The sequence below is a fragment of the Aythya ferina genome (assembly GCF_964211825.1).
Source record: "Aythya ferina genome assembly, chromosome: 12".
Taxonomy (NCBI): Eukaryota; Metazoa; Chordata; class Aves; order Anseriformes; family Anatidae; genus Aythya; species Aythya ferina.
The window spans coordinates 13,231,842-13,255,102 of record NC_140308.1 but is presented as its reverse complement, the minus strand read 5'-3'; the positions used below and the strand labels follow the sequence as shown (position 1 = coordinate 13,255,102).

Below are 23,261 nucleotides of genomic sequence, written 5' to 3'. Positions count from 1 at the left end.
AAATAAGGAACTAGTGATCACAACATCAAAAATGCTTTTGTTTCTCTAAAAAACATTTTTCAAAGAAAAAAAATGTTTTGGGAGAAAGCCTATTTAGAGATAAACAGTTCAAAGCCATCATACCCCCAGTTATTCACATGACAGCATTTCAGTACGAGGGGGGGACAACTCAATGTACTTTTTGTAGACCCTTTCTATGGCCTCCCTGAGATAAAACGGCAGGGACAAAGCTTGTTACAAATGCTAAAAAAAATTTATCCACAGCTGCAAAGTGTTTTTCCTTCCTTTTTTTTTTTTTTTTTTTTTTTTAAATCAGCAACTAGATGTGAGCAGAACTCACCAACATGACTAACTCATGTGAAATCAGACTCTACATACAAGACCTATTACTAACTGAGCTGGAAGGGAGTCGGTCATGCCCCCTTCAACAGCGCTGACTGGTTAATCATGAGCTCCTCTGGCATGTTTTAGTTAGTGGCAGTCTGTCATCTTTGTGCTGCTTACTGCTTAGGGTTCTTGCTCTGCATTTGCAAAGAGCAGTGCCAGACAGTAAACTCAGTTGCAACACACACAGTGCTGGCTGACACCTAAGCTAGGAGGTAAACTACGGTGCACAAGAGGGCTCAGTACAAATAATGTTCTCTCACTTACTACAGGCTCACACTAAAGCTCACTGAAGCTGAAGAAATCATCCTATGATTTCAAAGAGCTTTGGATCACCACTTAGGAAGCTGTGTGCCTGTTGTGACACATGACGCTATTTCAAAACTGGGATTATCAGTGACAGTTGTCTTAAACAGCAACCTGAGCCTGCTGTAGCAATGTATTTGTTCCTCTTAATACGTTTTGCATCAACCCAATCTTGCAGTGGTCATAATCCATTCAAAAAACATTCTGGGGGAAGTGTAACTGAGAGGCCAGGCTGGAGTTTTAGGGAGGAACATACTTCCGAGCTTGCTGCAACAAGTCCTCCTTCCGCTGAACCAACATGCGCTGCCTTTCATCAGCTGACTTTGAAAAGCGACTCCCCCTGGCTTCAAAATCTTCTGCCTCACTGGGTTCTGCTTCCATTTCGCTGAATTCTACCATTTCTTCCAGTCTCGAGTTCAGTTCAAGTGGTACTCTCTCCGTCTAAAAGAAAAAGGGGAAGGAGGAGAGATGAAAAGTTTATAGAAAAGAAGTCGCAAGTCTGTGCAAAATTTGCTAACAGGGCTTCTTTGCATCAAAATAACGAGCTACAAAGAACTGTCATTTTCTGAGGCACTGGAAGAAGCTAGAGTCTCCCTTGGTTTCCTTTGAAAGCCCCAGCCAAAGTACAGAACAAAGCTAATTCAAAGCACGTTCAAAGCGCCTGTATTCTGTAATGCTCTATCTCGTACGCCATGTTTGAAAGTGATCTCAAAGACATAAACATTAATTACTCATAATTAATGCTGTCTGAAAACGGGGCATTTGATACAGCCAGATTCTGGGGCTGACTTGATAAGCAGCGTAACAGTAAAGAAGCTAAAAGGCAGAAATCCACACAGCAAGGGAGGAACAGCAAATGTGCTTGCGAAGAGGACGTGGGCGTGAGAAGGGATTTTACGAGGCCTCGGTAGCAGGGTCTGCAGCACCCGAATTACCGCGGGTCGGGACCGCTGGAGCGAGGCTGGCAACTGTCCCGAGCCCAGCGTATCAATAAAAGAAGCTGGCGGCCCTGCACATACAACTCTTCCCCCTGGATAGCTGGCGGGCATCACCGATGTGAAAATTGAGCTGCTGACGCTGGTACAGCAGTGCAGGTGAAGCGTCGGATCCTGACCACGTCCTGTCACACACAATCAGATCAGCTCTGCCGGGGAAAACAAGAGCGCGGCAGCTTCAAGAAACAAATCGCCTCGATGAAAGGCTTGAGAGTCGAGCTATCATTTGGCATCCCAGAGGATTTCTGAAACAAGGAGGATGCAGCAGAGAGCTGCTAGCCAAGCCAGCTCCTAGGTTTGGGTCTCTCAGCCACTGCAGGAGACATGACGGGGGCAGGTGGGTACAGAGGGACCACTGCTCACATCCCAGCAGCATGGGCACAGTGTACAGTGCATGGATTTTAACAGATGATGTGCACAGCAAGCTGAGTCACCCCAAAACCCTAGAGATGTCCCCAAAGTGCCAGCTCACTCACACAACGCCTTCAGAGGGCGCCCAGCAAGACAGAACTTAGGGGAGGGCTCCCTGTAGCAGACAGATTAATGCTGGGGTAATGAGATGGGGATACTGCTGGCCTGCCTCAACCGAGGGGAGGATGGCAGAGCTCCCCTAAAGGATCTGATCCTGTTTAGCCAGGGCAGGATGACCTCAGCAGATCCAAAAGAGCAGGCACAGAGCACCCCAAGTGCTGCTTCTCATCACCACATCCGTCAATGACGAGGAACAGGGGAGCTCAGCCAGGTAAGGCAGCAAGGAGGGTACTGGAGAACAAGTCCTACGAGGAGCGGCTGAGGGAGCTGGGCTTGTTCAGCCTGGAGAAGAGGAGGCTCAGGGGCGACCTTATCGCTCTTTTTAGGTACCTCAAGGGAGGCTGTAGCGAGGTGGGGGTTGGCCTGTTCTCCCACGTGCCTGGTGACAGGACGAGGGGGAATGGGTTTAAGTTGAGCCAGGGGAGTTTTAGGCTAGATGTTAGGAAGAACTTCTTCACTGAAAGGGTTGTGAGGCACTGGAACAGGCTGCCCAGGGAAGTGGTGGAGTCACCATCCCTGGAAGTCTTCAAAAGACGTTTAGATGTAGAGCTTAGGGATATGGTTTAGTGGAGGGCTGTTAGCGTTAGGTTGGAGGTTGGACTCGATGACCTTGAGGTTTCTTCCAACCTAGAAAATTCTGTGATTCTGTGATTCTGTGATTCTGTACTCGTTATGGCCAAAGCCCAGACAAGCTCATGTTTTTCCCCCATTAGAAGATGGCACTGCACTTCTTTCTTGTAAAGCTACAAAGACACAAAATCGATCCCCTGAGCATTGTTCTGTAAGAACACGAGAGAGCCCTGAGGAGTTTTGATGACAAAAGGATCAAAACTAATTGCAGGAGGAGTTATGACAAGGCTCAGTATCAGAGCAGGTGTCAGATGCAGAAACCTTCACGCTACAGAACCCACTCCTCCAAGACAAAATCAGTAAGTGCATGAAAACCATGGGATGCCTTGGAAGTGTTTCTGCACAGAGCCACCAAGCATTTAAGCAATGACAATAAACAGGATTCTCAAGGAGGGGCAGCAGCTGCACCAGGAAAGCTTCGGCCTCATAATGACAGCTTACTAGGTAGGTCTGAACAGCCCTACCCAAACTCAGGATTAACAGATAAACACAAACACACACAAAAATTAAAGGATAATCTTCAAATACATTTCAGCACATGAAAATACAAGGTTGCAGGAAGCAGCTGTAGCTGCTCATGGACCCATTCTTACAGGGAGTTAACAGCAGAGTCAGAAAAAAGGGAGGGCAAATACGATAGGGATAGAGAGGGAGCACATCAAGCATTATGCACGCTGCTGGAAGCATTAACATTTCAACATACAGCAGGAGAAAAGTATGTGCACAGCATCTTATTAAGTGCACAGGCCAACACTGGTAGAGGTAGGCAATGTTCAGAGCATTATCTCAGAAACCTTTAACAATTTATATTGTGCTGATGCTCAGAAATGTCTCCGAGCTATCCTTATGGCAGCACTGACACCCAAAAACCACAAGGTATGTATGATGGGGGGGGGGAAATGTCATTATCTCTATCTTAAGATCTTAGAATTCTAGATTGAATTAAGTTGTAACACGACACACAGAGGAAAACCTACCTTGGCCATGAAGAAGGGTGCTTTTATTTGAGCATGTGAGCTCCCCTAATGGGTTTGCCATGATGTTGGAGATGCACAAAGACTACCAGTGGGCATATTCATTTAAAAAAAGAGAAGATAAGATTGAAAGCTTGTAAAATCTACTGTAAAGCTGCAACACAAAGGAACTAGAGCTGCCAGGCTCTCTCTTGGGGGCTGTGTCATAAGGTGTGAAGTTACATTTTTCCACTATTTGGAAATGCAAGTCTCGCCCACGTGTGATGATGAGGGCTCCTAACGTCCCTCCCCTCTTGCATTCAAAAAGCTTCTTAAAAATCAAGTGCAATCTGCTGAAGTAGCTTGTTTGCTGCTAGATCTTTCCACACAGACAAGAGCTTGACTGACTACAGCAAAATATTCTCCTGGCAAAAAGTCTTTAATATGCCAAGTACTTGGTTAAAAACTGAAATCAAAACTGAAGAGAGAGAAAAATAGACTGGAGTTTCCTAGGGGATGGCCCTGAGCTCCCAAGTCTTCCCTCAGCAACAGAAGAAGTATCAGCAGAACGGAGCTGAGCAAGCTTGTCTCCCAGGCAGACCCCTGTGGCTACCTAACAAGGGTGGTCAGCTTGTTCTGAGCCAGCCTAAATGAACGCTAAAGGCACAGAGCAATCAGTCTGGCCTCACATCCTTAGAAAATCCCTTGTCTCCTGTCCTGCCAAGGAATGTGTTCGAACACTAAGGCCTCCCAGCACAGCCCTCCTGTGGCAAGGTCCGCAGAGGGGCATTTCTGTAAAGTCCACCTGCAGTACAACCAGAGGATGGTGTGGATGCAGCAGGAAGGAGAAAACATGGACCAAACAGGCAGGCAGGCAGTGAGCCAGGTCTAAAATACAGAAGTCAAAGCCTTTAGCAGCAAGCCTGCTTGTTTTAATTGCACACCCCCAACCTAAATACAAGCAACTGGAGCAGAGGGACTGGCTGAGCTGCCCTGTTCAGACACTGGTCTGTGACCCTCGTGCACGCAGGAGGCAGGAGAGGGAGAGCAGCAATGGGCACATCCCCTGCTGCACCCAGCAGCCAGTTCCTCAGCACATGGTCAGCTCAGGCCCCCTCTTCAGCCTTTGCCTGCAAGTCCCATTTGGGGCAGTAAAAAACATCCAATAAAGCTCACTGAAGTTAGCAGGTTTAGTTTACTCCAGCTACAACACTTCATGTGAACAAAGGCCTGAGCTGTAACTCACACCAGGCACACCTTTAAGGTCACCACATTTGAAGTCCCCTCCCAGATTTTTAAAGTTCAGTAGCAGGACAGAGACACAGGCAGAGCCAGGCAGGAAGAAAGGAAGGGACAGCAACACAAACACACAAGCAGGATCTGAAGCCAGCTCCCAGCTAACACAAACCAGTTCAATGCTGTTTGTAGAAACAGATTTTACTCACAATGAACAGAGAAAACACTACCAAAACATACTAGTTAACTCAAAAAAGTTACACCAGAGTTACACCAGGCCAAGATTTGCATTCCTACAGTTCTGTATCTCCTAGCGCAGGCTTTTATCAACCACCTGTACCCACCCCTCACCACCTCTTCTTCAGCCTCAGCAGCAGAACCGAAGCAAAGCTTCCTGCATCTCGCTCCCTGCTCACGAGGGAACTGCTGCTCTTCAATTCCAAGCGAGTGGCAGGTTGGCTACTTAGGCCAATAAAGGCTGCAGGGGTCAGAAAGTTGCCCACCTTATAAACCCACTCTCTTTCTAACCCAGCTGAGAGGGAGGTTCATAGAACAGAAACCCTCATGGTTTCATTACTCCAGGCAGGGAAAAACAGAAGTGCGATGTGACCTCACTCTACTTGCAAGCTATTTTTCTTCCTCCCATCTCATTTTATCTAGGCCATGCTGCTTTAAATCCTTCAAGAGGAAAAGCAAAAAGTCATTCCCGTGCTTTGCATGTAAAGGGGCTACTGTCTCTTGGCCCTGTTTGTATCCTGCTCCACTCACAGCAAAGCTCCCCAGGTCTGCAGTGCTTCCTCCAGATCACAAAGAATTTGTATATCCACAAGAGAAACACTACTCATTTTCAGGGAAGTCTCTGGAGACCTACAGGATAGGAATGGGAACATGAAGAGCACAGCATCTGCTGTCTTGCTCTTCCCACTCCATAGATGGGGTGGGCCTGACAGACACAAAGACGCGATCATCTGTTCTTTGCATCACTTGAGAGCACTTTCATTGAAGAAACGAAGAAAAGCTTAGTAAAAAGAAATATACAGAGAATCAAAGCATGGCTGAGGTTAGAAGGGATCTCTGGAGATCATCTGGTCCAACTCCCCTGCCAGGCAGGGTCCCCAAATTCATGTTGCACAGGATAGCATCCAGGAGGGTTTTGAACATCTCCAGAGAAGGAGACTCCAGAGCCTCTCTGGGCAATCTGGTCCAGTGCTCTGTCACCCTCATGGTAAAGATGTGTTTTCTTATATTCAGACAGAAAAATAAGAATTCTTTACAAGACCACCACACTGAAGTCATCAGAGATTACAGCACTTCAGTTGCCTGTGAAATGCAGAGGAGGGCGGCCACCAGCCTGATCTGATACTGAACCGAACTCACTTCTCTGTCCATACAATTTCTAACTGTGCTTTTTGGCCATTTTTATGCCAAGTTACCTGGGTGACAGTTTCAGTATCCTCCTGATCCGTACTGTGCCGTTCCACAGGGTTGTTTGTTGCAGGTCTAACGTTTTCTACACGCTGAAATGCAAGCATCATGGGTTTAATACAGCGTGTGAAATGACAAAACAAAAACAAGCCCTTCGAACACATTCAGACTCTGCCTTCTGCCACATCATGTGTTGTGTTCAATTTAGAAACAGATAAGTAAGCAATAAACAGAATGCACTGTGTTGAAAGAGAATTCTCTCTGCTTCCCCACACACAGACTGGAACTGCACTCCAGATAACAGCACTATCTGATGAGCACACAACCAGAATTCAATATTCTTATTAGCACAAATTTTGTCCCCAGACTGCTTTACTGAAATCTGCTATCGCTAATTAAGAACACGGCATCATTTTGCTGTATACTTTCTTTGCAGAAAACCTTCCTAAATAGTACAATTCAATTACGTGTCAGCAGAGAAATCAACTGGAAATGTTCTAAAGGCTCTGCACATGAGCAACAGGGAAGAGCTGCTGTAACTGAACAAATATTTGTCTCTAGTCTAGCTAGGACATTTTCAATATATTTTTGGTACATGACTGAATATACTGCATTTACAGAGCTTTAAACAAAGGAAAAACAAGTCCCAAGGGTTTTATTTATTTATTTATTTTTGTTTGTTTTTAACTAGAATTTGGCACTCTGTAGCACATTCGAGATGGTACAGACAAGCACTGGATGCACCCAACAGTCCAATCGTATTGATCAGGGGCATCCTGCATGCGTGGGTGACAGATTTCTAGCTTTCCTACATAAAGAAAGCGTCCTGTATTGCACATGGATAATGCTAAAGCACAACTGAGACAACAGCTATTATCCTAACATATCAGAAGGCCTTCCGAGTGCTACGGCAAGGACTGGATGTGTATACTTGAATCATACACAACAGTGAGGAATTCTGATTAAAGTCAGACATGGCTGTGTGAAAACACATCATATACCAGGCAGCCAAAACTGGTTTGGCTCTTCTGACTGCAACACCTTCATGCAGGTAAAATCTGAAGAATAACATTGCGTTAAACTAAGCTGGATTCAGTGCTTTGACTTATCCCATGCCCACCCCAACAAGCTCAGTTCTGTGATAAGACAGACATTTTAGGTACATGGTCTGGTGACTTACCTGCGTGGGGAAAGGTACCTGGATGCGCCCTTCTAAGATGTTGTCAGTGGTTATCTCTACGGAGCGAGTTAGCTGCAGATCCTGTAGAACTAAGTGATAAGGAACCTGAGGGAACATCTCCTGAATCTGATGAGCCTGAAGAAAGCAAGGTTTATACAGTTAGTATCAGGGATAATTAGAAGTTAGCTGGTTAAGTATCTTACCAGGAAAAAAAAAAAAAAGAGCAGTTCAAAGATGTTATTTAGGATATCATAACCCACATATGAAACAAAAATTTTAAAAAATTTAAAAAAAAAAAAAAAAAGTACAACCTATGCTGGCAGTGACTTACAGGGCAGTATTTTGACTCCACTGAAGCCAACAGCAAAACTGCAACTCCTATGGAGACATCACATGGTCCTGAAAATTTAGGTTCCTGTTCCTTTGCGCTTGTAGATGCACAAAGGCTTCACAAGCTTCCCAACCCTCATTTTATGACAGCCCTTTTAATAAAGATCTGTACAAAATTCAGGTGTGACTGAAAGTTAGCTCAATATTAAAAAATATAAATATCATTTTGCTCTGTCCCAGACAGGTTTCCAAAATGGTAAGGACAAGCAGAATAAGCTTTAATCGCCTATTCTCTCCAGCCATCCTGCCTACAAACCAGCTTTAATACAGTCTGAAAGCTCAAGCAAATTAAACCAGAGTTGTCAGGGCATTGTTATTGGATTTCAAGTTACTTAAATGGTATCTGAATGAAACAGATAAAAGAGGCCAGACAAAGCATATGCTTTTAGAGTCCAACAGACGGGCTTTATTAAATATTAAAATCTGTATTTTAACTAATGCTGAAAGTTAGAAGGGAAAAAACTGAGAACAACACAAATAAGAGTAGAAGGTGTATGGAAAGCAAAGCAAAAACTGTGCACCAGCTGACAGTGAGTTCAAACACACGCAACTACAGCAAACTTAACTCTCTATTGTACTTATCTGTGACCAAAACAACTGACCTAGCATTTCAGCCTCTGGTCTTTCCCTTGAAACACTCCTCTAAGGTTTTATTCAGTAACACAACAGAATTTCACTTAGCTTCTATTAAAAACATATAACACTAACAGAAAGGCCCAGGTTAGCAAACTACTAAAGCAGGGATTTTAATATAAGTTGTTGCTACTTTTAATAATGCACAGCGATAGAAAATCGTTACTTATCCTGCATAAAAGCCCATTAGTGTCACGCTGTCCTGTAAAAGAAAACTAAGCTGACCTTCAATGGAGAGTCCCTGCATATTTAACACACCAAATCATCTCCCAACACCTTCCAAGTCCTGACCCTGAGCACCCTAAAAATTTTGGCCTTATTCTATAGAGGCTTAAACAATCACAAAAGTTATGAAGAGATCTTACGTTGAGAAAACTTCATTGTCTTCAGGAGGCCCCTCACTGAACACATATTACCTTAGGGCACAAAACAGCTTGAAGAACTTAAAGGAAATGGCACTTCTCAAACTAAATGAACTTAAATATTTATATTGCATGATGTCATATCCTTCTCTTTTTGTTCTACATTGGAGTGTTTATTCATGAAGTCATCAAACCTGGGACTTCATCCTCAACACTCCTATTATCATCATGAATCAGCAAGTCGACTGTGCTACAGAGAGCCCCATCCCACACTGACAATACTTTCCAACAGATACAGCTATCTTGGAGCTTAGTGCTATTAAAAATAAATTAAAAAAAAAAAAAAAAACACACAGAGAAAGGGGTTGACCAGTTGCCACTTGGCCAACAACTAAATTTTTTGGTTGCAAACTCTGACCCTTCACTACTGGAAGCTGTTAGTGAAGCCAAGCAGTGAAAAAAAACCTGAAGTCACACGAAGCAATTTGATAAAAGGTCTACCCACCTGCACCTATACCCCACAAAAGTACATGCAACTTTTCTCCATCACTTTCTTACCTCCAGCCCTGTCCTTTTGCGTTTGCACGTCTGAATCAACCTACAGCCCTAGCTTCAATGAAATAAAGCTTTTCTCACTCCTAAGTACTGTTTTGATTTCCTTCCTCCTTCTGTTCTCTATCTATATGCAGCTCTTTCCCTCCTCGCACAAATAGGAGGGCTGAGGTCCAAAACATTGAAGTAGTCTTACCATAGCGTTGAGCTGGGAGTTGCTGGCTTGTGCAATACCAAGGATGTTTGTAGTGTGCATCACTTCTACTGAAAAACTGGGCAGCCAGCTGGCAATTCGAGAACCTGAGAACAAGAAATCACCAAGGAATGAAGCAGGAATGTAAGAGGTTCTAAGAAGGTGAAGTACTCCTGTGTGTATTCAATTCAAGTCATCATATTTCCACAAGGTACATATGAGGAGTTCTGCACTGCAATCCATCCGTAAGGTTTCTCAAAGATGGAGTTGGCTGGTGTGAGTCAGTACCTGCCGGCCTCCCAACAGACAGGACAATCTCTTGAAACACACTCACAGTGGCTTAACAATCTCAAAGTCAGAAGAGGATCAAGAAAACAAGAACACCTTATTTTCTTTAATGTTCCCATTAGAGAGAAAATTAAAATAATCCAGAACCCAATTCAGTTCTGGAACACACGAATAACTCCAGCAATTTTACTAAAAACAGGCCTGCTTCTAAACAACCTCAAAGTAGTCCCAAAATGGGTCAGATAATAAGTGGCTGGCATCACTTGAAAACATCACTACGTGGGGACAGAGGAACTTCAAGCGACTGCTGTAGTTATGTGCTCAGGCTCAGAGAAGGGCATGTGGCTGACTCCCTCCTCCTTCCCCGTTTCCATTTAAATAAATGCGTGGTTTGAGCTACGCAATTTCTCCTCCTGTCTTCACAGTAATTTTGTGGGTCTTCAAGCCACAGGAGAGCACTGGGGAGGACAGCTATCACAACACAGAATGGTATTCTAAATATAAATGTCTCTCAGAGACCTAAAACACCCCAAAAGTGGGAGCCATGCAAGAAGCTATCAGCAGGTCTCAATACTTAGAAGCGCCTGACCCTCTCTGCTTGTTATTCTCCCCCACAATCTCCAAAGGCTACAAAAACAAAGAACAGCTCACTGTGCAAGCTTGCAGCATCTCAGCTATACACATTAACAGGAGCTCCACAAGGACAGAGCCCAGAGATGAATATTTGCACTAGTGAAACCTACTGAGAAGTAACAAGACTGCCAGCAAAATCCTCAGAAACTGTGGCAGACAAGCACACACTGTAAAAAAATAAAAAAGATATTCCTTATAAATTGTCTCTTGCAGGGAAAGTTTGTCTGCACACACACAGCTCATCATGGCCTAAGACGCACAGGTTTTGTGAGTACTTGTAATAGGCTACTGAACTCCCTGGAACTAATACGTGAAGCTGTTCCAGTTACAGGACTTCTAAGAAGCAGCTTCTGCAGACTTCTGTACCTGACCAACCACTACAAGGTTATTGAGTGGCAAATGGAATTTTGAGAACTTCACGTTACCCAGGGATAGGGGAAAGGTTCAGTTCTAGACTGTCCCACACAGACTCCCTTCCCAGCTGTCAGTGATTAACCAGCCACCTGGTGGCAAAACAAGACACAGGAGTTTCCCATTCTGTTGGTCAGCAGGGCATGCAATGGATAAATGCCAGCAGTGACACTGTTAACCTGAACAAATCAAGAAAAAGGAAGCACTTATCGGCACGAAATCTTTCAAGAAATCCCTATAGCTCTGGACAATTTCAGAGACAAAAGAGCAGTAAGAAACATGAACAGAATTCACTCCTATGCAAGGCTGTTCCCTCTGTTTATTTGGGCAACAGCAGAGGATGTCAGATGTGCTCAACTCACCATCGAAGTGGAAGAAATGATTGTGCTGGTTCAAGCGTGGTCTGCCTTCTGCTACTGCCACAGGGCCCAGGTTCTCCTCCAGATTTTCCCTTTGGTGATCCTCCCTCACGTGATGGCTGTCAGTGATATTAAGAGACATTCTGCAGGTTGGGCAAGATGTATCTTGTTCCAGCCAGGACCGCAGGCATGAGCTGAGAGGAAAACAGTAATATTGTAGTGAGTTTACAGCAATGTTCCGAGACGTCAGTATCAGAAGTACATCGAGTAGCTGTAGTGTATTCTGTACAGAACACCAACAAGTCCACGTGAACTGCTTTGAGATGATTCATGAGATACACCTGATGAGCTCCTGACAACTGGCACAGGCTTCTTACTTCTTCCAGATGAAAACACTCTAGTGTTCACTTTTTATAAAGAAGCTTGCAGATTTATCCCGAACTTCAACGCTCTGCCAGCCTGCTGACCCTCTAGCTCAGAGCAAGTAGGTTTTGCCTGGAAGGTGAAACAAAGCGTGTCTTTTGTCTCACAATCCTGCTGAAAAATCCAGCTGAAAAAGGACAAAAAGCAACTGGACAAATATTTCTTCAGATGGTTTGGATTGGAAGGGACCTTAAAACTTATCCAACTCCAACCCCCTGCCACAGGCAGGGACACGTCCCACCAAAGTGAGTACAACTCAGGGCACTTTCTCAATAGATAAACATAAACCAGTGCTGTGCCATGCCAATGCTCACCTAATTCTGAGCATTCACTGTCTTGCAGAAAGTGAGAAACGTTTGAAATGCAGGTTTCAACACTCAGAGCTGTGCCTACTTTTTGATTCAGACTGCTATGACCCAACTGAGGTATTTTTTTGCACGTAAAACCAGATTTTCAGCATGGAAGACTGAATTTCACAGAACCGAACACAACACACATTTCAGGACTACAACACATACTTCACACTTGGAGGGTGTGTTGGTTTTGTTTTGTTTTTTTTTTCCAGCAGGAGATCTCAAAGCATTTTGGAAATGTAGAGACACAAAAAATGGTCAAATAAACCCAGCCACCCAGGTGCTGGAAGCCCCAGGGACCATTCCAGCCTGCACAAGCACCCAGTCAAAGGGTTGATCACCTCCAGGAGGATGGCTAAAACCAGGTCAGGCTGGCAAGGTTTCAGGGCAACAAGCGTTTTGAAATTGGCTGAGTGCTTCCTAAAAGATGAAGAGAGTTTCTACAGAGCCTAAAAGATTGAGACACCCACTCCCATTAAACTTCAGCTGTTTATCTCCGTATTAATGATCTCAGCAATGTGAATCATCCCTGCCATCTTCTACTCCAAATACACAGCTGTGACAGAATTCACATGACATTGAGAATGGACACAAAAGCTCCATGTTGGCGAAATCACCAGGCTTTTGTGAGGAGAGAAGCCATTTTTATCTGGTATATAGGGTTATTAATTATGCCTATTTTTATATGCAAGCCTAAGTCATTCACTGCAATATGTTCCCTCCCTAAATGCACCAAGGAGGTAAGGGAACTTATTCAGAAAAGAGGCAGATGGGTCATTTTAGACACAGAGAAAACAACTTTCTGAAGAGGAGACCCTGGGCTTCTCAAGTGCTCAGGAGGTGATTAAATATTCACACGATTCAGTAGCACTGCAAGAGGAGTCTCTGCTACTGAGGCAAATTATCTCATTAGAGACTTCTTGGAACACAGATAAATATTTATGGCAAGGTTTGTCACAAGTGACAACAAATTAGCACACAGATTATAACCTCTGCTCTGACAGCTACCAGAAAAGTAAAAAGCTATTTGTGGAAAGGAATCTGCTCACATGACACCGCAGGGAGAATTTAACTGACCGTGCACATTAACCCACCAGGCACTTCAGAAATTCCCGATTTAAGCCCCATATCTCTTTTTGTCACTAAGCACCTTCTCCTCAAGAAACTGGCTGCTCATGGCTTGGACTGGCATACGATGACACCAAGTTAGGTGTGTGTCAATCTGCTTTAGAGTAGGAAGGCTCTGCAGGAGGATCTGGATAGGCTGCACCGATGGGCTGAGGTCAACTGCATGAAGTTCAACAAGGCCAAGTGCCGGGTCCTGCACCTGGGACGCAATAACCCCAAGCAGAGCTACAGGCTGGGAGAGGAATGGTTGGAGAGCTGCCAGGCAGAGAAGGACCTGGGAGTGATGGTGGATAGTCGGCTGAATATGAGCCAGCAGTGTGCTCAGGTGGCCAAGAAGGCCAACGGCATCCTGGCTTGTATCAGGAACAGTGTGACCAGCAGGGCTAGGGAGGTGATCGTCCCCCTGTACTCAGCTCTGGTGAGGCCGCACCTCGAGTACTGTGTTCAGTTTTGGGCCCCTCGCTACAAGAAGGACATGGAGGTGCTTGAGCGGGTGCAGAGAAGGGCGACGAAGCTGGTGAGGGGCCTGGAGAACAAGTCCTACGAGGAGCGGCTGAGGGAGCTGGGCTTGTTCAGCCTGGAGAAGAGGAGGCTCAGGGGTGACCTTATTGCTCTCTACAGATACCTTAAAGGAGGCTGTAGCGAGGTGGGGGTTGGTCTGTTCTCCCACGTGCCTGATGGGCCTCCACCATCCCTGGAGGTCTTTAAAAGATGTTTACATGTAGAGCTCAGTGATCTGTTTTAGTGGAGGACTGGTTAGTGTTAGGTCAGAGGTTGGACTAGGTGATCTTGGAGGTCTCTTCCAACTTAGACGATTCTGTGATTCTGTGATCTAAGAAAAGGTGCATGTAAGGTGCACCCTGCCTTCACAAGCATCTACTGTGGTTCACTGCTGAGTGAGTGCAAGAAACAGGATGCAGATCATTCCTCTGGTCAAGAGCTTCCCCGTTCCAGTCACCAGCTGCCTGGGGACCTCTTGAGCTAGTTTGTTTAACCTCCTTCACAGCCCTGTGAACTCACAGCCCCATGGAATCACATAATCAGACCTGACCTTCACAAGCATCCTGGAGCATTCATCACCATGTCTGGATGTGCTATACGGAAAAATATTTGCTGGTTTTCTCTTTAAAGTAGGTATCTGAAAAGCACAGAGGAATCTAACTATTTTTTTCAATCACCTGAAAACCAACACACCCTTATGGAAAAAGAAAAGCCTGGGATAAACTAAAGGTGGGAGAAAAAGAGTCTGTTTTACCTAGCATTTACACAGCAAAGCAGGGTAAAGACTTGCAACTGAGATCACATTTTATCATTATCTGCCCATCAGCTGAGAAGACACAAATGTTAGTTTGAGGGAAAATAGAATGGGCCAAGTGAAACAACCAGAACATGAAAATGACAGAAGCGAATGTGACCCTTACTTTGTAATTAGAAACAGACCAAGCGAGCCCAGGCAGGAAGCAATCCCAGCTTTGCCAACAACTGGTTGGTTGTCAGCCTGCTGTAACTTTTAGACATTCCCACATAAACCTTCCTTTCTATGGTCAGTTCCACTCCCCCCAGCCCCAGCAACCTACTTGTGGAAGAGATGGCCGCAAGGGAGTTTACGTGCAGACTGCATGGAGTCCCAGCAAATGGCACAGTCGTCATTATTGACTGCAAGCTCCTCTGGTGTTGCAACTGCAAACCTGCGAAGAAAAAGGAAGAGAGAAATTATGATTACCCCATCTCAGCACAGCCTCCTGTGTAGAGAATCCTGCACTGAGAAAACCTTAATCTCAATGTTAACTTTCCCTTGGATGAGGTGTGCCAGAATATTTATCTTTTCCATAACCAGAACTCATGCTGCAAAGGAAGTTTCTCACACACATCCCTTCCATGCCTTCTTACAGACGTTTTTGGCACATCTCTGACTATGTCCTAAGTTCAAATAGCTTTGACTTATTATCTTCCAAGGAGTACGATCATTAGGTAGAGAACCTCAAGTTATAACCTGTATAGATTTCACTTACGTCATTTTTTTAAGTGAATTTTAATAGCTGTACCCATTAAGATGCCTTCTCGGGATCGTAAGCATTTATGGTCTGACTGATTTTGCCCTCAGATTTTACCAACCCCCACTTGTCTTTGAATTAAAATATCACATTTTTTAAATTACAGTGCCATGCAAGGAGGTACTACATAATACCCCAAAACAGACAGTATAGAGGTGAGTGTTATAACAACAGTATTATGTGTATATATACATATATATAGTACGTATTTCACAGTACTGCTAGTGTGGAATATATGTGAAAACCAACTACACAAATGCACGAAGCCAGCTTCCACTGACAACTTCAGCAAGAAGCTAGAATGTGGTTCTTCCAGGACAATCAGGATGACAAAACCATGTTAAATGACTCAGGTAAGATGTCTGAGATAAGACACTTGCAACTCAAACAGCTTTGTGAGTAACTTCGAGGAGTTTAGCAATTGCATCTTACTGAAAAGAAATAATGCACTGGGGATGAACTTTGTTCTGCAGCTCTTAGCCTGCTATTACAGACACTAGATAACCTTTCACAAAGAAAACCAAAAAAAAAAAAGAAAAAAAGAAAAACAAAGCACCTGGCACAACCCTAGGTTTTAGCAGGCCTCTCCATTTCTCTACATTGCCACACTGCCAGAGTACAGAGGGATGGCGTAAAGTAATCCTGAGGGGCTCTCAGCTCCACTCCAAGTACAGAACTAGTTTGGAGTCGGTTTAATAAACTCATACTTAAAGGCTGAACAGATCTTTTTTAATTAATATTTTGATTAAATTTCAGGCAGTAACTGAATGGCATGGCCTAAGGAAATTAAAAGCATTTATTTCTATCCCAGCCAAAGTCAATATGTGACAACTGAACCAGGCAGAGCTCTGCAGAGCTTGTGCCACCCCTACCGCTTAGGGCAGTAGACAAGGGAGAAGAAATACTGGACAGGGGAGTTCACTTGTGACCGATAATAGTTGTTACCTGACATACTGCTTTTATAAAAGTCACTCCTACGTATCCCTAGAGTGTGAAGATTTAAGAGTTGGATTTGGAAGACTGTATCTCTCCAGATCACAACCTGTCATCATGTTTCAAAGTAACACAAGAGAACCCCAACTTCTTGACTGGGATTCTCTATGCAAGATAAAAACCAGTACCCCAGAGCAAGTAAGAAGCTCACCTAGCCTCCATGTTTCCAACCACACGCAGGTAGTTCTTGTGCCGCCGAATTCTTCGTTGAACCTCATGAAACAGGTAGCGCAGCTGCATGAAAATCACCAGGCTCGCCATTGACAGCCAGATATTGCCAAACAGCTTTGGGAAAGAAAGGAGAAAAGAGAGAAAAGTGATCAGAAACAAACACTGTGGGAACCAGGAGGCAGCCACAAGAAACTGCATTAGCTCTTAAGCGAAAAATATTTCAAGAAACCAGTACTTGAGAGCAAACTAACCACACTTGTGCACAGGAACTGCTGCTCTTTACGTCCTCAAACATGAGCAGCACAGCATTTGTAATGAGGATAAACTGTATTCAAGTGTCATTCATTTTACCATCCACTGCTACCAGTGAAAATAATTCAGTCTGATTACTCAATAACAGAGCTAATTAAACACCTATTAAATAGGTAATTATGCCATAGTTCATACTCCATAACAAAATTATTTGTGAGGACTTCAAACTGCACAGGAGGAAGGAATGACAGAATCCCCTGCACTACATTCTCCTCTTAATTTAAAGACTTTTCTACAGTTGGTTCATAAAATAAGCAAAACAATAATTATATATATTTAAAATGCATATACCCAACACTCTATTTTAAGGCAAGTTTCTTTGCTTAACATTGTCTCCAATATTTCATACCAGCATGTGAATGTGATGCATCAAGTCCAGCGAAAGCAGGGTGAGCTCCATGATAAAATCTGTGTAGTACACGTAAGTGCCTTTGCCTTCCCATGTTCCTTCATGGTTGAGATCCCAGAGATGAATTACATATCTGCGAGAGCAGAGTAACATTATTTTATGTTTTTCATTAACTAGAGACCCACGTTTTTCAGCTTCTCAAGTGCTTCTCAGGCAAGATTTTGGAGCTTCATGACAGACCTGAAAGGCCAATGGTGACCAGAACACAGAGGTTCTGCCCTACACATCATGTCCTACACGTGCCTTACAGATACACATGCATGCTACTTCCTTCAAGGAAAAGTTACAGAGATCAGGATCTTAAAAGAAAACCAGTAAAATAACATTAAATAGCATAAATCAATCCCCAGGCAGCAGCGTTTTAATCCATACCTTAGCACAGTACTACGAGCACCCACTAAAGCTATCCATGCATTGCAGAAATTGTATTTAAAAAGCAGTAGGGGCAGAAGTTAACTGCCTTTGCCCATCTCCAAATATACATTTGCAATTCAGCAAGTTAACTACACACAGCTCTTAAATGCACACGCCGTGTACGCTCCCTTCTTGAACAACCATCACAGAAAACACGGGCTACTCACCGTAAAATCACGTGAGCAGTTCTGACTGTCACAAGCAGAGACTGCAAAAAAGGAAAAAAATGACATGTTAACAACATCCTGGCATGGGCAGTGGTACTGAGGCAGGGGCTGAGGGCTCAAACACAACGTATTTAGTGCAGCTGAACAAATTCCTGTGAAACAATGGTCATTACAGACGACTGCATGTGTGTAATGTACCTGTAATAAACATGAAGATTATACATAAATTGAAATTTCTTCCACCTAGAGAAGAAATCGATCCTTGCAGAGCTCAAATACGCAGTGCTCACAGAGCAGCGAAGAGCATCACAGCCTCTAAGCCCCTCTTTCCCCCCCCCCATTTATGTGACATTATCATTTCCAATTCTCATCACTTGGCATCGATATCACAATCCCACCCATCACCTCCTGGTGAGGGCAGCAGGCCCCTCCTCATCCCACCACTAAAGAAAATGCTGAACCAGACAGCAGCAGCAACTGAAGGAAGAACCAGAGAAGCACTTTCAAGTCATTTCCCCCCTTTTGCTAAGATGTGAACAAGGGCTAAATAACTTCTCTCCCCAGTGATACTTACTTCTCTAGGTTGAGCACAGAGAAAAAACCTGAGTGCATCACGAAGTGTAAGCAGACCAGAAGTCTGAAGACAAGTCACCACAAAGGTGTGTTTCTAGACCTCTGTAGAGGTTTCTAGGTCACCTCTCTCTCTGTCTCACCTGCCTGGCCCCAGCGTCCCCTCCCTTTGCTGTACCATCCCAGTGAGAGATCAGACAGGACGAGCCCCCTGCACACTGCCCATGCCACCCCATGGCTGGCAACTGCCAAGAGACACCAAGATGCAAAGGATTTGTGAGGAGCAACTGCAAACCACTTCTCTAAAGCTGCCTGATGGCATACCTTCAGCATAAGCATTAAATAGTCATGCAAAAACAGTCCAAAACGCTACCTTCCTGGTACAGCACTAGCACAGTTGTTCTGAATACTTTTTCCATTTGTAAAAAGTGTTCTTAAAATGCTTCTCTAAGTATATTTAACCCTCAGTAATGTCCAGCATATCTGCCAACTATTTACTAGGTGGCTTTAAGTAATTTTTTTTCTGTGCCTATCACACCAGTCAACTTTTGTCCTAACGAGGGCTTCAGGCTGAGACACACAAATCGTTCAAATAACACAGAAACAACCAAGAACGTAACAGCGAGTCACCTAGCACCCCGTTCTGTTCTCAAGACAAACATCTTTCATAAAAATATCAATCAACACATCAGCTGCTCCTGTGGGGCATGTCATGAGACCCCCTCCTGTCTCTGTTACCCCGTCTGTGGGTAACAGAAAGAGGCTGCACTTTGTTCTCAGGAGGTTTCTGGCTACAGAGAAGCTTTGAGCAGACCACAGAAAAAAGTAAATATGTCCAAATTCTAACCATGCAAGTGGTAAAACAGAACCTGAGCTGCTGGATGGATATGCCATTGAGCACAAACCAGCCTGCACGGCATCGTCTCCAATAAGGAAGACATCTGTCAGGTAGAAAGCTGAAGACTCCAACTCTGAAACTTTTCAGAGAGGTTAAAATGTAAGTCAGCATTTGGAATCTACAGAATTTCAGTACTCCTCTTTAAAATTTCAACGTTTTGTTGCCAAGACATGATTTGTACCGGTTAGTGCTGAGGCAGCGAGAGCATCAGCACCAGAACAACAAGGACTGGGTCACGGCGATGGTCTCCAGTTCCTCCAGTGTTTCCAGAAACGCCTTTCAGCACGCTGAGATACTTTGCAGAGTGCGTAACGTTGCATCACCAGTTACACAACTGGGCAGCCTGGGGTCTGAGAGCATGGCAGGATGCTGTCAGTGACGACACTCACACAGCTCTTGCTCTGCTCTGATCAAACTGCCTCGCTGCACACACTCCTGTCCCCGGGGGTCTCTGTGCCAGGAGGCAGCTGGCAGGTACTGGTCCTGTACGTGAACATGCTGCTGGGAGGCAGTAAGATGATGGGTGTGGGACAAGAAGTTATGCAGGAAAATACACTAATACCTGGAAGGCATGATGCCGAGATCTGAACATCGCTATCGTTAATTATACGGGCTTAACTGAGACATACGGAACTGGATTAGAGTACGTTTGCTGCAGGAATGGAGAAATCGTTTCTTAAAATAAGAAAGGTGCGAAGAGGGACAGGATGGTCATTATTACACTGTAATTCTCCAGTGGCAGACATCACAGCAAAACAATCCTCAGTGTTCACATACAGAAAAAGAAGAAACAACCAGACTGTCCTTATTCAACCTTCTCTGGGCACTTCCACATTTCACATCCGCCCTTTGCAGGAAGGAAAACACTGACCAACACCACAGAACAAGGGGACGCCTAGCTAAAGCCCAAGGAAAACATCCGTATTGCTCTACTGAAAACCCTCAGGCATCAAGCTAAAAATCAATGCTTGCAGAGTCAGGAGAGAGATGAATAACTTAATGCAACTTAATGTAATTAAACACACGCTAATGGAACACGTTTGGCAGGGTCCCTCTCGAACAGCGTCACCCGAGCCACCACCAAGAAAACATTTCAGCCTTCAAGCTTTGATGCAAAAAGTGCTGAGAGCTCGAGGACCACGAGGTGTCACTGCTAGTACCTGTACGGAAAGAAGCCTGAATGCTTTACTCCATTTACATGAGTGCTGGCTACCGAAACCAAGGAAACTCCCCATGGCCACCCATATTAAAAAGGTGCAGGAAAGGACAAGGTTGGACAATTTCACACGAGGAAAGATTAAACAGACTAGATTTCTTCTGCTGGAAGGAGAATCAGAAGGGAAACAGGTGAAAAGTCTATAAAATTGCAAACAGGACAAAGAGTAAAGAGGGAATGGTTCTGTGCTATATTTTATCATGAACTATGAGAAAACAGCCAGGGCCGTTATCAGGGAGGTGAGTCACAACAACGAGAAGGGCTCATTTGCGTACACAAAGCAGAGACTTGGAGCTGACTGCTTTTGGGTACTGCAGAGGCCAAAGTATCAGTGAGGTCAGTGAACGATCAGGCAGCTTTCTGGAGTTGACCTGTGGCTAGCAAACCCAGCAGCAAACCTCAGCTCCAAATGGCCTCAAAGACCAGGAGACCTTTTCCTACACATTCTCCACAAACCTCCTCTGCTGCACACCTACAGCTTGGTTGAGGACCACACACTTACGCTCTCCTTTATTAATAAGCAGGCAGAACAGAACCCACTGGAACAAATACCTGGGCCCCATCCTGCAGCCCAAAACACATCCACCAAGACATTGTTCAGAGCCAAGAAGCAACACTTCAGAACCATGACCCTCCCTGATAAACCTGCCCCAGGCGGGTACAAGGCAGATACTTCCTTCTGCCGAGCCAAGATAAAAGATGCACCACGAATGAAACCCCAGCTATTAGAAACAGACAGAAATCTTCAGTATCCTTCCATCACGTAACTGCAAACCTGGCCCCACAGCATATTCTTGTATTTAAGGGAAAGTAAATCGATGTGTTAAATAACTGAGCTGTGGTGTGACCAGCACAGTACCCTAAGATGTACCAGCTGATTGTTTTCTGTCCTCCTCACTAACTCTGAGTATGAATTCAAGATAGTGGAAAGGCAAAATAAATCACACATGCTATCTGAACTAAGGATGTGCCTGTGTGACTTAATTGCAGCTACACTGGTTGCCACCCCTGTAAGACTGTCACTTCCTCAGGCAGAGTGCAACAACCACCGTGTCACAAGCATGCCGATCTTTGCCCCACAAACACATTGATGCTTGCCCCACAAACGTATTGATGTTTAGAGGAGTGCACAAACACGAGCTGCTCAGCTCACCCAGGATGCAACTTTTCACACAAACAGAAGCAAACCCCATGAGCATGCCTTAGGGGAACGATGTTAGTCATGCTCCTGTCTGGGAGAAATGAAATAGAAAATACCACCTCAGAGAAACAGGCTGAAGTGCACATTACATGTTCGTGTACACCGTCTCTCTCTCTCTCTAATGGCCATTTCAACTAACCCTTCTTGCAATGTTCATGAAGCACAACCATTATTTTTTCATACCCTGCCACTTGATTTCAGCATCATCTTACAGATTTAGCTTCTCATCCTCTTCTTCAGACAAAGAGTATTTGTGGGGTTAAGCTCTAAGCAGGGAAAGCACGCAGATCTGGCAACTACTCTAAAACAAAGAGGGGGGGATTTTATGCATCTTCAGAGTTTCTTCCTTGTGTGAAGCTAAAAGAAAACCCACCAAGGAGTGTCATACACCCCAAAGAAGGAATGAAAAGCACGGCAGAAACAAAGACACCTGAAGGTAGCCTCACCTCTGCTGCCATGAAAGCCAAGGTGTGCATGCCATGGGTGTAGCCAATAACTGCACAGACGACGGCCAGGCCGCAGCAGGACAGGAGCATGGCGATGAGCAGGGTCAGCACTCTGATGTGGCTGCTCATGGGTGTCGTAGGAGAAAAGGAGAGCTGCAACACAAAAACATAAGTAACAGGTTTAAAGAAGCACTTCATCCACCCTGCCCTCCATACTCACCTCCTAGTTCAGGAAAATCTTTTGCTTTCCAGAATAAAACCATGAGGTTTTGCAACCTCAACCATGCAGAGTAGCAGTAAGTGATGGGGAATAAAGCTAAAACCATGCACCACCCCAAAGCATTGCTCATGTCCCTGTCATTTACATTCACGGGGTGTTTTTTTCAAGCCAGAAGGGATCATTATGATTATCTGATATAATGTTCAGGTCACCTGTGTGAGAAAAACACAGGCACTTTCTCACCCAGTAGTTTCTGTATCAAACCCACAGCATCTGCTTCAGATGAACATGTGCTTTAGAAAGACAACTAACCTTGATTTAAGGGCTTTGAGCAATGGGAATAATTACTCTGCGTGAGTTTTCTTTTACCTCACAGCTAACCTGAATTTGTCCAGCTTTATCTTCCAGAACTTAATGACATTGATAAAACTAGAGATCTCCCCCCAAAACTCACTTGCAGCTAGAGACTGCTGGACAGAGCCTACTGAAAATAGTTTTGTGTCTCATTCAATAGCATATATAACATATTAATTATCTACACTACTTTAACAGTAGGCTACTGTATAAATCAAAAATGACCCAAGAGGTGATGGATTTTAACGTTACATCCCCTTATTTTCAGGGTAGGAAAGGGAAGAATGGGACGAGGAAAGGAGTTGCCCAAAGCTTCATTCTGGTCTGACTGAAGTTGACTCCCTTTGTTTTTAAATTGGTTCTTTCTTCCTTGTTTTATATACATGCTTTGAAGGCGGAGGGATATAATAAGGATTCTTTCCCACACGAGCTTTGTTCTTTTACAGCTTTCTGAACTACACCAAGACTACT

At 44.4% G+C, this 23,261-nt stretch overlaps 1 protein-coding gene across 1 annotated transcript in view; it reads right to left on the bottom strand.

The window, feature by feature from the left end:
* The window catches only part of AMFR (autocrine motility factor receptor), a 29,944-nt gene that overhangs the window by 2,109 nt on the left and 4,574 nt on the right, over nucleotides 1–23,261 (bottom strand). The window contains exons 4-13 of the mRNA XM_084533534.1: nucleotides 22,217–22,369; nucleotides 17,886–17,926; nucleotides 17,245–17,377; nucleotides 16,564–16,697; nucleotides 14,943–15,053; nucleotides 11,465–11,655; nucleotides 9,774–9,877; nucleotides 7,641–7,775; nucleotides 6,469–6,552; nucleotides 947–1,131 (exon numbers count right to left, since the gene is read on the bottom strand). Of these exons, the coding sequence (XP_084389660.1) occupies nucleotides 947–1,131; nucleotides 6,469–6,552; nucleotides 7,641–7,775; nucleotides 9,774–9,877; nucleotides 11,465–11,655; nucleotides 14,943–15,053; nucleotides 16,564–16,697; nucleotides 17,245–17,377; nucleotides 17,886–17,926; nucleotides 22,217–22,369 (1,271 nt within the window). The remainder of the gene's footprint in view (nucleotides 1–946; nucleotides 1,132–6,468; nucleotides 6,553–7,640; nucleotides 7,776–9,773; nucleotides 9,878–11,464; nucleotides 11,656–14,942; nucleotides 15,054–16,563; nucleotides 16,698–17,244; nucleotides 17,378–17,885; nucleotides 17,927–22,216; nucleotides 22,370–23,261) is intronic.